At 40.2% G+C, this 12,949-nt stretch overlaps 1 protein-coding gene and 1 long non-coding RNA gene across 4 annotated transcripts in view; one reads left to right on the forward strand and one right to left on the reverse strand.

Moving 5' to 3' along the window:
• LOC103481474 (uncharacterized) overlaps positions 1-12,949 on the reverse strand; it is a 97,250-nt gene that overhangs the window by 60,073 nt on the left and 24,228 nt on the right. The gene's annotated exons all lie outside the window — the stretch shown is intronic.
• Positions 6,069-8,676, forward strand: LOC103481473 (zinc finger protein 503). The gene is made up of 2 exons (XM_008436942.2): positions 6,069-6,721; positions 7,142-8,676. Exons 1-2 carry the CDS (start codon positions 6,464-6,466, stop codon positions 8,534-8,536), a joined length of 1,653 nt encoding a protein of 550 aa, XP_008435164.1. The 5' UTR covers positions 6,069-6,463; the 3' UTR covers positions 8,537-8,676.

Below are 12,949 nucleotides of genomic sequence, written 5' to 3' on the forward strand. Positions count from 1 at the left end.
TTCTAGTCAAATGTGAGACCAAATTGATCTCACACTAAACTGGTTTCTCRAGAGGAGCAGCAAATCTACAACAGAATGGCAAGAAGAGTCCAGTCAATGTTCAAACCTCAGCCTAATTTAAAATCCATTGTAAGACTTAAAGAGGAGTATACCAAAAATCCTTGCCAACATTGAGAGAGACTTTCAAAGTCTCCAAAGGCTCACAAAGAATCTGGTGTCCTTTTTTTTTAATGTGAAATGCATGCAACCAAAACCACAAATCATAGAGATACAACCTTCTGCTTCGATACGTGATCACTGTGAAGACAAACTGAACAGCAAGTGTCCAAGCCTGTTTTGACAAATGCCTCGCATGCTTGTCTCCAGCCGACCACATGACGGTAATTCCTGACTGAAGCGCTCCTCCTGTGAATCTCTATAATCCTGACTGTGAAATGTGACAAGATCATTCTTTAGGCTGCTTTAGTCTGAATAATCTGCCCGTCACAGACGTTCATCCTGACCTGCACAGCGCTTCCAGCGTCACAACGCGCCACCTGAACATTTCCACCCCCTGACTTAGGCTCCAGAAATTAAATCTAGACGAACAAATGTGAAGGATCAGCATCTCGTGCTGGATGTGTGTCATGTTGATTTTACAGTTAATGCTCCTCGGTTAAAATCTCGCTGCATGGTGCGCTATAAACTGATTTGAGACACCGACTTTAAAAGGCAAGATGGGTCGCATTGTTTGGTGTGTTAAAAGAAGAAGACAATCTGAACTGCATAAGTTAGAAAGTGCTTTGATTCTGGTCTTGTTTGATTTGTTTGAACTGTATCTTTAATTATCAGAGAAATCAGGACAGCCACAGAACTTTTAGAAAATACTTTACAGCTGCAACCTTAATATGCAAAATCGAGTTATACGCCAAACTTTAATGTCAGCCAACATGAAAACGTTTGTTCCTGTGCAGCTCAAAGCCAACTGGGTCTGACATGAGCCTCTTGGAGTTTCTACAAAGTTCTAAACCAGTAATACGGCAGCTGTCAGCTCGAATCCAGCAGCTGGTTCCAGTGCTAACAGGGAGGTAAGGTGAAGTTAACTCTTCTCTACAGCATGACTACAACCCACAGGGGGGATCCTCACCCACCTGACGGCGAGTGGACGACAGCGCGCCATCTCCGCAGGCTTTACTTTCAGCTCCTGACCAGCTTTGACTAATTGAGGAGACAAAGTGAATAAGACCCTTCAACCAGCACCATCTTGGCTGCAACTCAACTTTTCTGACTCTCACTGTCAGAGCTGAGCTCCGGCGCTCTGACTTCCGGCTAGATACTGTAAGTTCCGCGTGTCACCTTCGAGTTGAGCTCTCGCAAAATGAAGTCGGCGCTACGGTCTTTGACACGAGAAGGTAGCGGGAGAGAGGAAAATATCCTCWGAGAAGTCAAAGAGAATGGGTATGACTTCTAAGTATCTCAAATGTCCTGTCTTGAGAACATAATATCTGTAATACTTCTTGACACATTCGCSTATAACCGCTTATTCTTTGCCGGCTTCTGTGGGGCCCTTTCTTCCCCCCTCTCTGGGCAGGGAAGAAAAGCAGTCTATTTTCTTGTCATATTTGGCTGAAAGGTGGGGGGAGGGAGACTTTCAGCTTGGAGTCTAATTTCCTGCACTTTAAAGACAGTCCGCATGCAAGGTGCATTACCATGCTATCAAGGTGATGGGAACAATTTCCAAGTGTCAGTCAGTCATGGAAATATCAGAACGACTTAATGTCTGGAGCAACCTGTCAAAGGCTGTAGAGAAGTGGTGCGGAGTAGGAGTTTTATTCAGTCTGCAACCCTTACTTAGACTTTAGCTCCATGTTGCACTCTAAAAAGTAGTCATACTGCATGTGTGCATGGGGATGTATTAATAGTTGAACCAGGGAGCACATCTAATGTAATTTTGAATAGGCAGGGAACAGAAACTTTGCTGGATGCTATACTAAAGCGATCAGCCTGTGCACAAAACCGCCGTGCCTCATATGATCCCACCGTTCGCCGCTTCACAGACGGCAGTTAGTTAAGGCTGTTAATTTCCTGATAGACGCACCACTGTGGGTGACACACGCGGGCTGTACTTAACCATTATTAATGTGACAGGCCTCAGCGCAAAGCAAATCAATTAAACAGGAGCAATCACCGCAGCCTGGATAAGCAGCCTTTTAAGGCTGTTTTTTCCTTGACAAGGAGGTCCTCGATCCAGGCCCTCCAGCGCCAGGGCCTGACAGGTCAAGAAAGCACTGCGAAACAATAGCACCTTCCAACCATCATCTTGCCTTTTTACCTGTCACATCCAGTCGGCCTGTCTGGCTGCTGACGTGGCGCACCCTGTGCCGGCTGCCACAGGGGTGAATTTTCATGTCACCAAGAGGGAATTTCTTATTCTATTTGCTTGACATTATAATGCTGCATTTATCATCCATATCTCCCCCATTTCTTATTTGAAAGCTATATGTTAGGAGCTTTGGTGCCTGCAGTATCTTGGGAAAAATAGTCATACTCCATGAAATGTTTCACATTTTTGTCAAGTTGCAATCGCAAATTTTTATTCATTTTATTTGGATTTTACATAATGGACCAACATGAAAACATGGAAAGGAAAATTGCACTTTGTTTTAAATGTTTTAATAAATAAATATATTAAACGCTTACGCCCAGAGTTGTATCTTTACGAAACCTTTGCTGCGTTACCTCCATCCATCTTCCCATTAACACAGACCAAGATGAATAAAAACATCAACAGCATGATGCTGCCACTGTCATGCAGATGGTGAGGGTGGCACGTTCACGGTATCAGACGTTCGTCGTGAATTGTTTATGCATGTAAATAATTCATTTTCGGATCACCTGACCAGATCAACKTTTTCCAGGTGCTTGATTTGACACTTACATGCCTTGTCGCAAAAGTAAAAGGAATTGCATCTCTTTTTAAATTTTGAAAAACCGTRAATCGATAATTATGTTCTGCTTTGTGTTTATCACATAAATCCAAATAAAACATATTTACATTTGTCATGAATGTGCATAAATATGAAAAGGTTAAAGGCACATTAACAAGYAAACTGCCTAAGTTTTTGACATTTTTCTTAAGATTTAGGTTGTTATAGTTTTCAAAGGCAGAGCAGATTAACAGGACTGTTGCAGGGGCTCACCTTCATCTTAATCTTCCACCGCTGCTCGCAACCTTTAAAGTGTCCACAATGACATTACTTTTTAGCTTCATCATGTGTTTAGCTGCTGCTAAAACAAGCACTGTCGCAATCTAATTTAACATTTTCTAATCAGCCCAGGAGCAAGCATCAACCTTCAACAAGTTACATGATCCACGCAAGGTTACTTAATATGGACCTGGTCCTGTAGGCTTTAATAGCCAGTATATTTCAACATCTTCCTTCATCAGTCACAGTGATAAAATGTAAGGCTTCTCAAAATTCATATTCAAAAATATTAAATCAAATATTTTTTAAAAAGCACAAATTCTTGAAATCTTACAACGGATTCAGCTTGTTCAGACAAWATAAGCACAAGTTTCGTCAGGATGCAAGCTGCTTGAATTAGGTTTTCCTTAACAGCTTTAAGTTGCATTTGGAGAAACACAAAAGGTTTACAAATATGATAAATAACTTGTCAACGAAACAAACTATGAGGTTGAAATGCTTTCTAAAGTTTGATATTTCAAACTTTAAAGAAAGTAATAAAGATTTTTTTCCTCCAGCTATTAGTTTTGGTGGCAGAAGATYATCARTGGCCCCCATCAGGCCACCCTTTTGAGGCACCCCTGCTCTTGAAAGTTTTAATTTCCTCCACAATCTTCATGATTAACTATTACCTGTCATAAAAAAAAAGAGTTTGATTGTCACGAATGATGGCACCCAAACCTGTATTTGCATTAGGATTCATAACGAAGCCCTGGTGGTAAAATATYCTGCTTTGAATTAATGACTTACTGTGGAAGCCATTTAAGGATAAAGCTGAGAATTTGGTGTCTGTTGCTGCGGACCATCCATCACGTCCACAATAAAAGGAGATTTTTTGCCTGACGGTTGAAATTTATGGTCGCCCTTCTCTGCCCTAATAACTCAAAGCGCTGTGTCAGAGCCTGACAGCCCTTGCCGAAAACAGCAGCCCTGTTATCAATCAAAAAACACTTGCATATGTTTAAACTTTCGCCTGATCAGCAAGACATTTATAGGCTATTGAGTAATAAGATGAGTGGGTCTGGTTCGATGGGGAGGAATGTGGAAGCTCTAGTGATTAATGGTGGCAAAAGGAAAAATTTAAAAGCACCGTTCAAGTAAAAAGAAAAAGTACATTTTTGGGCAAGAATTTGGAGAAAATGGGGTAAATTTACGGTTTTTGTAAGTACTTATCATGCATGAAGAGAAGGAGAAAAAGGACATCCCACTTTATGCCAAACATATGTGTATTCATCAACTTTAAATCCAACAGAGAAGTGACAAAACAAGTGAGGAAAAATAACAGACAGCTGACAGATAGGCTGTCAGTGTGCTGTCCTGCATGGCAGCAGTGATGTACAGGGCAAAATTCTAGCAAATACAAAAAATGTAAAAGAGCAGAGGTGCCACTAAAAGGAGGGAAAAGGAGGACAATGGCTACGTCTTTAAACTTGTCGTTTCCTGGCTGACCAGTTTTATATGCACTTTTAATAGTATTGTTAAGAAACATAGCACATTTCTGTCAGATAAAATATTTATTTATTCATTTTTAATAAATGCTGAGGTCTTTCTTTACCCTTTACAACATACCATTTCTATATCTACCACTTCCTTCTGGCACCGCCTCACTAAGTACCACCACAGTGTGTTCTAGCTCGTATTAAAGAGCTATTTTTGCCTTTTGGTTTAGGTGTGCCGCCCAAAGATTATCATTGGCCCCCTTTCGCCTCCCAGTTGAAAACTACMTGGAGACACACATGTGAAAGATGTTACATGTTGAAGGTTTTTACCTACAATGGTGCATCAAAACTTTTTTTTTTTATCTTTGCTTCATGCAGGTATGTCTCTGACTATTGGTTTAAAAAAAATCTAAACATTTAGGTATTTCAGTAATTTTATTCAAACCTCAGCTCCTACACAAAGTTTCTGRCATGATTATTATGGCTTGCAGATTATGAAAACTTAATATTATATTATAAAATTACAATATCTTAATTAAATAAATTGATGCTATTCCCATGCAGTAGGCTTTTCCGTGTGTGCAGACTTTTGACTTGACAGTTGCCCAGCAGACMCTCGCTGACACCTTCCTCAAAGAGAGAAAGCCTCAAACGATCATTGTTAAGCAAGCTGGTAGTTCAGAGATTGCTGTATCAAAATGTTTAGTGGAAGGAAAATCTGTGTGACACCTTAGGAGAACTGTAAGGGGAGGTCCATTTAAGAAATTAGGGGAGAATATCTATGAGTGGGCTACAGATGGACAGACGTATTCAGAACATCAGCCACAATTGTATTCAGTCACTCCTGGAGCAGAAACAGCATCAACAGTTTCTGGGACTGGACTGGGTTGTTGCTCAGAGGTACAAAACCCTGTTTATATGTGATGTATGTAAATTATGTACTTTATTTGGATTTAACTAAGAAACTGAATTACAAGTTTTTATTAGTCATTAAACCATAGTCTTAAAAATTAAAATTAAAGTCAGAAAAAATGTCACTTTTTAGGAATATGTGTGCAATTTACTTTATGAATGATATTTACTGTAGTACTTTTGGTGGTAATGTTCTAACTGAATTACGTTTATTAAAAATTGCCCTGTGTGGTCCATCAACTTTGAAGTGTTTGCATGCATGAACTCCAAAAAGTTCAAAAAAAGAGTTGGAATAAGGATGAAAAGAAAAATATTACAGAGCTCAAATTCTTTAATACCTTCTGTTCACTTCATGGCATTCGTGTTTGGATCATCTTTATCTATCGATCATTCTGCTCCAGACAACCTAAATGTGCACACACAAGCAGCAGGGGCGCAGCGCATGCGTCAGATCTCCAATTACGCAAATACGCAGATAAAAATCTCCAAATTAAAAGGRCGCATGTTGCTGAAAACTAAACCAGACGTGAGAGCGAGGTAGGAAACGTCATGTTACTTCCACCTTCCATCACATATTGTGGGATCTCTTTTTGATTGGGAGGCTGCGGACTGATTCAGACGCCGCTGAGGAGGACGGGGAGGCGGAGTGATCCCTCCTGCCAGTTAAACCAAGTTCTCCCTGGGACCTAGAGCCCACACTGCTGAAGCGTCGCAGGGGATGAAGACGCACGGATTCTGCTCTCTCATTCCGACTCCGACTTAAGGATATTTATCATTTCTTTGCATTTTTTCCTGGGCGAGGCTCTAATTAACGTTATAACAATCCTGACCGCTGGCTTTCTCTGATCTCCACATGTCTTTTCCAACCATTTGTACGAGAATCGGGTCATGATCACATCGCCCTTGGTGTCTGTTCTGAGAAATAGCACGAATCCAGCGTGGGAGAGCGGCTCCTCGGTGAGGGAGAAGGGAGCAGCGAACATCAGCCGACTGTCCGTCCACCACTGCGTCTCTCCCGCGGATCCCTCTCGCCAAGCCGGCCGTCTTCCCATCAAGGTGCTGAAAATGCTCACCGCTCGGGCAGGACACATCTTACACCCGGAGTACCTCCAGCCTCTGCCGTCCACTCCAGTTAGTCCCATCGAGGTAAGCATTAAAGCAAATTTAGGGAACGGTTGTTTTTTGTTGTTTTTTTTTTTGCGCACAGGAAAGTCAAGCTTTCCGATGCAGGTTTTGTAGAAAAATGTTGCATCAGACTTTTAGGTTTGTTGTTATTCGCTTTAAATATTTAACTCTGCTGTTAAATTTGGAATAACCGCACATACYGAGAACTATTTAGCAAGTTAGTGTCTCTAAACTAACGTAAGCTTTAATGTTGTGCAAGCCTTCTAGCATAAGCACATTCTGATTAGTTTGTTTAGTTTCTCTTCGAGATAACTTCATGCGCAGTGCGTAAAATACGCAAAGCGATCGTTTTTGCTGTCCTGCAAACATTTGCATGTTGACGTGTTGTTATTCGTTTGTTACATCTTTTTTTATTATTATTATTATTATTATTTTTCGCAGCTGGATGCAAAAAAGAGTCCGCTGGCCCTTTTGGCCCAGACTTGCTCTCAGATCGGCAAGCCGGACCCCCCGTCCTCTTCCAAGCTTTCCTCCGTGACCTCCAGCGGATCCAGCGACAAGGAGGCCAAATCCGGTCCGCTGAAAATGAGCGACATCGGAGCCGAGGACAAGTCCAGCTTCAAGCCCTACTCGAAATCTTCAGAGAAGAAGGACTCGTCGAGTAGCATCAGTGGAGATAAAACTGGTTTCCGGGTGCCTAGCGCCACCTGCCAGCCGTTCACGCCCAGGACAGGCAGCCCCAGCTCCTGCACCTCCGTGTCGCCTCTACCGTCGGAGGGGAAAACCGGGGACAAGGAGGAGAAGAAGGAGTCTGATAGCAATAAAAGCGGCACGACTGATGGCAGCGGAAGCCAAAGGATAAATGGAATTACCTCTGACGACAGCACATCTGGACCCAAGGCTGCTACATCAGACTCCACATCTGTAACCTCCTCCTCCGTTCTCGGATCCGGACTGGTAGCCCCCGTCTCCCCCTATAAGCCGGGACACACAGTTTTTCCTTTGCCACCCGCGAGTATTTCCTATCCTGGAAGTTTAGCGGGAGCGTATGCGGGTTACCCGCAGCCGTTCCTCCCGCCCGGAATGACGCTGGACCCCACCAAACCCAGCAGCCAGCTGCTGAGCGCGCAGTTCGCGGCCGCCAGCTCGTTGGGCTGCAGTAAAGCGGGGTCGAGCCCCCTGGCTGGYGCTTCTCCTCCGTCTTTAATGTCCGCCAGCCTGTGCAGAGACCCATACTGCCTGAGTTACCACTGCACCAGCCATCTGTCCGGTGCGTCAGGCGCAAACTGCGCGCACGACTCMGCTCTGAAGTCTGGATACCCGCTCATGTATCCAACACACCCYCTGCACGGTGTGCATTCCTCAGCCCCGTCTTTCAGCGGACACCCCCTGTACCCTTAYGGCTTTATGTTGCCCAACGACCCGCTGCCGCATGTTTGCAATTGGGTATCTGCTAACGGACCCTGCGATAAGCGCTTCTCTTCCTCAGAGGAGCTTCTTAGCCACCTGCGGACTCACACCTCCTTCGCCGGGACGGAGAAGTTTATATCCGGGTACCCAGGCTCCACCACACTCGCGAACGCGGCTGCAGCCGCTGCCATGGCCTGTCACATGCACATCCCTTCAAACGGCAGCCCGGGCAGCCCCGGTGCGCTGGCCCTCCGGGGCCCCCACCACCCGCTCGGACTCAGCAGCCGCTATCACCCGTACTCAAAGAGCCCTCTGCCCGCTCCAGGGGCCCCGGTTCCGGTGCCCGCGGCGACAGGGCCTTATTACTCCCCGTACGCCCTGTACGGGCAAAGACTGACAACAGCCTCTGCCTTAGGATACCAGTGAAGTCGGAGAATTACACATTTATAACAGATTAATTTAGGCCCAATGAGTTTTATATTGGGACTGAATCCACGCCGGGATCAGTGTATTTATTTGCGATAGCTTCAAGCGTGACTAAAATAAAAAAAATATTATAATATACATTTTATAAGCCTCAACGTGCTTTCTTTTATACAAGAGATGTTTGTTTATAGTAAATGTAAATATGATTTTAAATTCTGAATCAAAACTTAATTGTTGGCGTTTTAAGTTTTAAAAACAGGTAGAGGGGGAAAAAAACATGAGAAACTTACTACTTCAGATGTTCAATGGATTTATTTTTGCAGAGGCAAATGTTGCATTAAGCCCCATATATTGATCGTCAAACTGCCTGTTTKTATCTTTAGTGTTTTACTTTAGACTTAAGATTTGATTAAATTAAAAATAAAATTAATTAGGCCCAGTCAAGCTCTGGAGAACACGTCAATATTTTTTTAAGTTTCTCTGATTTTATTATTTATACATATGTATATTAACATTTTTCATTTTACATTTTGTCAGTTTTAGAGTGTATTTTCAGAAAGTCACAAAAGATCAAAATAACAAAAAGCAGTGTTTTATATCTAAATTAGTAAAAAATAAAATAAGTGTGTTAAGTTATGTATGCAGAAATACACATTTGGTGAAAGCTGTTTTTTTATTCTAAAGCTTCAAATGTGTTTTAATAATTATTGGGTTTTTGATTTTTGCTTAATTYATATGTGAATTGAGGTTGTAAAAGGAAGGTTAAAAAAAAATCCAATATTAAAGAAAAAAAGTAKSAACAGCCTGGATTTTATGAGCTGGTGTCAGGCTTGCGCCTTTATTATAATTGAAAAAATGCTTTAAACCAAAACAAGATMATTTAATTGTTTAAAGCAACAATTAACCCATTAAAGTAATTACAAGTATATTACATAGACAAAAATGAAAATACTAAATTACAGATTTTTAATGTTTTTTGCACAGAAAATAACTTTCTTTTTTGCTCTTCACAGATTGCCACAAGAATTAGAGACTGATTAGCTACTCAATAAGTGGGGCTATCTGCTCCAATAGAGCCAGCAGTTAACTACTGAAGCTTGTAGTTTGTAAACTGTACGTTTCTCTTGGGTTGGTTGTCTCATTACTTATTAGTGGCACCAGGCAGGTGCAGTTCTGTTGACATCACAAATTTGACCAGACAGTGTCCATTTTATTTTGTGGTACTCAKAAAAATGGGAGGCGAGGAGGCACWTAGCAAATTTTAAAAACTAATAATCAGGCATTTAGCAAAAAGCTGAGAAGAACTGGCACAACAAAAAAATAAGTGAAAATCATCCTGTTTCAAATTTTTGTCAAGAGCCAAGTTGGAGTGGGATACCACACACACACGCGCGCACACCCACCTACACGCRCACACACACTCAAACTTAAAAAGAGCCATCCTTCGTATGATAAATTTGTTCTCGGTTGTTTTGCAGTTTGAATTATTAAAAATTAGAGAGCTCTTAATACCTTTACTGCATTGATTACATACAAAATAATTGATAGTAATTTAAATGATCACTGATTCAAATGATTTTAAAATTGCAAAACGCATTAGCTGAATCCATTTCTAAACTTATCTATGTATCTGCAGGAAAAAAGCTAGAATTTAATAAAAATAACTTCTTTTTATTTATTTTTTTTACTGAGACTTAATTGATTACTTTGGGGACTACCAACACCTCTAAGTGGTTGATTGTCACAAAGTGTCAGAGTATTTAGTTAATTAGTAAATACTTGTACAATTAACAGCAAAAGTAAACCATGCACCTTCATCATCCTGAGCTTAACGAAGGAATATTTAATTTAAAATGTTTCACTGGTGAAGAGTAATTCTCAGAATAAAGAAGTATTACAACCAGTCAAAGTTTTAAAGCAGCAGTACCTACATGACTCATGGAAAGTGCAACTGTAGCTCCAATATGACTGTTCTTAAATGTTGGATCTTGAAATATTTCCCAACAGCTGAATTATATTTTTGTGAGTAAAGGAAATGTTTCAGAGGTTGTTTTCTGTCAGCTGACTTGCAGTGTACAGCAATGGGTGGGGGAGGGGCTGAACTGTGCTACTCCGTGCTTCACAGAGCTGAGAAAATATGTGAGAATCTCGTTAAAAGGATTTTGAACCAATTGATGGTTTGAAAAAAAGCAAACACTGTATATCATGACATATGTATATTGTGTATTTTCAGCAAATCTACTAAAACCCTCTGAATGGCCTTCATCTTACTGATTATTGACTCACCTTAAGACAGACAAGCTTCTAATATGACTGAGTGGCAAACCTCGAAACCAAAATTTACAGCAACTCAGATGTAAAATGTTTCCAGAGCTTTTTGTGATTGCTCTAATGAGGCTGTGGAGCGCAGACCTTTAACAAGTTAATCAGTCCCTTAAAACAAATCAGCTAAATCAAGCCAACAGTGTCATTATCCATCCTCAGTAAATCAGACTGTTCTCCAGCAATGAGGGGAAGAAAAAAAAAAAAAGAATCGGCGCGGTCAGACGTCGTATTCATCAAACCCGCCCATCCGTCATGCAGATGAGGCCCTAAACATAGCCTGGTGATAGATGGCAATAAAGCCGCGATTCAGCACTGCAGCCAGCCAGCCATGAAGCCGGCGTGGGTCATAGACGTGATGCATTCCTTTTTTACTAAAAACAGCACCATTAACATGATGTGAACAAATGGGGCAGAGATCTCAAGAGGCATTTCTCAGAGGTTAATTGATGTGTGACGCTGTGRTATTGATTCACACATGAAGCAGCAGATAAACTTGTCAACTATTTATTCTGTAGATTTTCCTCAAATCCATTAAAGGGATAAATTATTTTTAAATTTAGCATTTGAATGCAAGCATGTGTAGAATTTAATTATCTTAAAGTGAATATTTACATGGTAGTTCTGGCTTGTATTACATTTAGTCTGGAWCCATTTATTGAATTAAGCAGTTGATGCTTCAGAATCCATGTTTTAAGTGTTTTAATGAAACAACTTTAGATCAAACTGAAAAATGTATATATATAASAGCTGAAAAGCTACCAATAAGTGTGCACAGAGATAATGCCAATGCTATTTTAAATTATAAAAATGCAAAAAAAGAAAAAAAAAATCTCACCCCCAAATTATGTTTTTATAGCAAACTCAATCTAAAGAATTATTTTTCTTTAAGTCAATATTTACTTAGTTTCTTTTCAAGATGCATCTTAAGTTATTTGTTTGGTAATATTATTTTTCCATTTAAATCAATGAAGAGTTGTTGACACGTACATTCATACACATTACAAAAAATGAGCCATATGTGTGAGGAAATTAGCCATTATTTATTAATGTCTATAAGTTGGCTATGATAGAAATTTTTAGCTGTATTTTTAGTCTTTATTATCTAAATTGATAGAATATRCCAAATATATCAAGTCTTTCTAAACTTAGGTTATTAAGACACATACATTTTCCAACAAAGTGTAGAAAGARTCTTTAATTTAAGTACAGAAATAAGCAAATATGTTTCTTTTTTAAKTAACTTTTCATTACTAAAAACAAGTTTAAACTGTTTGCAGGCCATTGGGGAGGAAAAACTTCACCTGTTGAGACTTGATGTAAYAGGACTGCAAATGATCTTTGGTCGTAAATTATCAACTGTTCTGTAAGTCTATAAGTTGGCTATGATATGAGGAACACAATGTGAGACGTGGACAACAAATCACAGGTCTTGAGATGATTTTCAATACGTAATCTTAAAATTTACGGAATGATTGATGATAGGTTGATCGGTTTCTGACAGAAGCTATAAATTGATGCATATTGAATGATTTACTAGTAATTGTAAGAATACTCTTATGCTATTTTACATTATTCAACATGATGAATAATGTAAAAGAAGCAAGCTATTTGGGAAGAAACAAGCACTTTGTAGTGAAGAGCATTAGTCTAATGTTATACTAAGAGCATTTGATTACTTTCTTTAACTTCATCTCGAAGTACTTCATAAAAAAAAAAAGGTCAATTTATCCAATCAAAAGATTCCAATTTATCCTAGTAATTAAACAATGCAATAAGTTAAGTTTATTATTGGAATTGGTTTGAAAAGCAGTGGATTGCAACGAGTCATTGACTTGCAGGATTCACTCCTACTGGATGAGTGTGGAGCGACAGCAGACAATCGCTTGTGTTGTGTCATTGACTTTGCAGCTGTCTCTCCCACTGAGCATGCATGTAGCGACAGTGGAGAGGAAAAACTCCCCTTCAACAGGAAGAAACCTCCAGCAAAAAATAAATAAAACAAAAAAAAACCTCCACCACTTTATGTATTTAAACACAACAGCATGTAGCTTATGCACTCTTTTAGTTTGATAAAAATGTGACAGAAGT

The sequence above is a fragment of the Poecilia reticulata genome, linkage group LG19 (assembly GCF_000633615.1).
Source record: "Poecilia reticulata strain Guanapo linkage group LG19, Guppy_female_1.0+MT, whole genome shotgun sequence".
Classification (NCBI taxonomy): domain Eukaryota; kingdom Metazoa; phylum Chordata; class Actinopteri; order Cyprinodontiformes; family Poeciliidae; genus Poecilia; species Poecilia reticulata.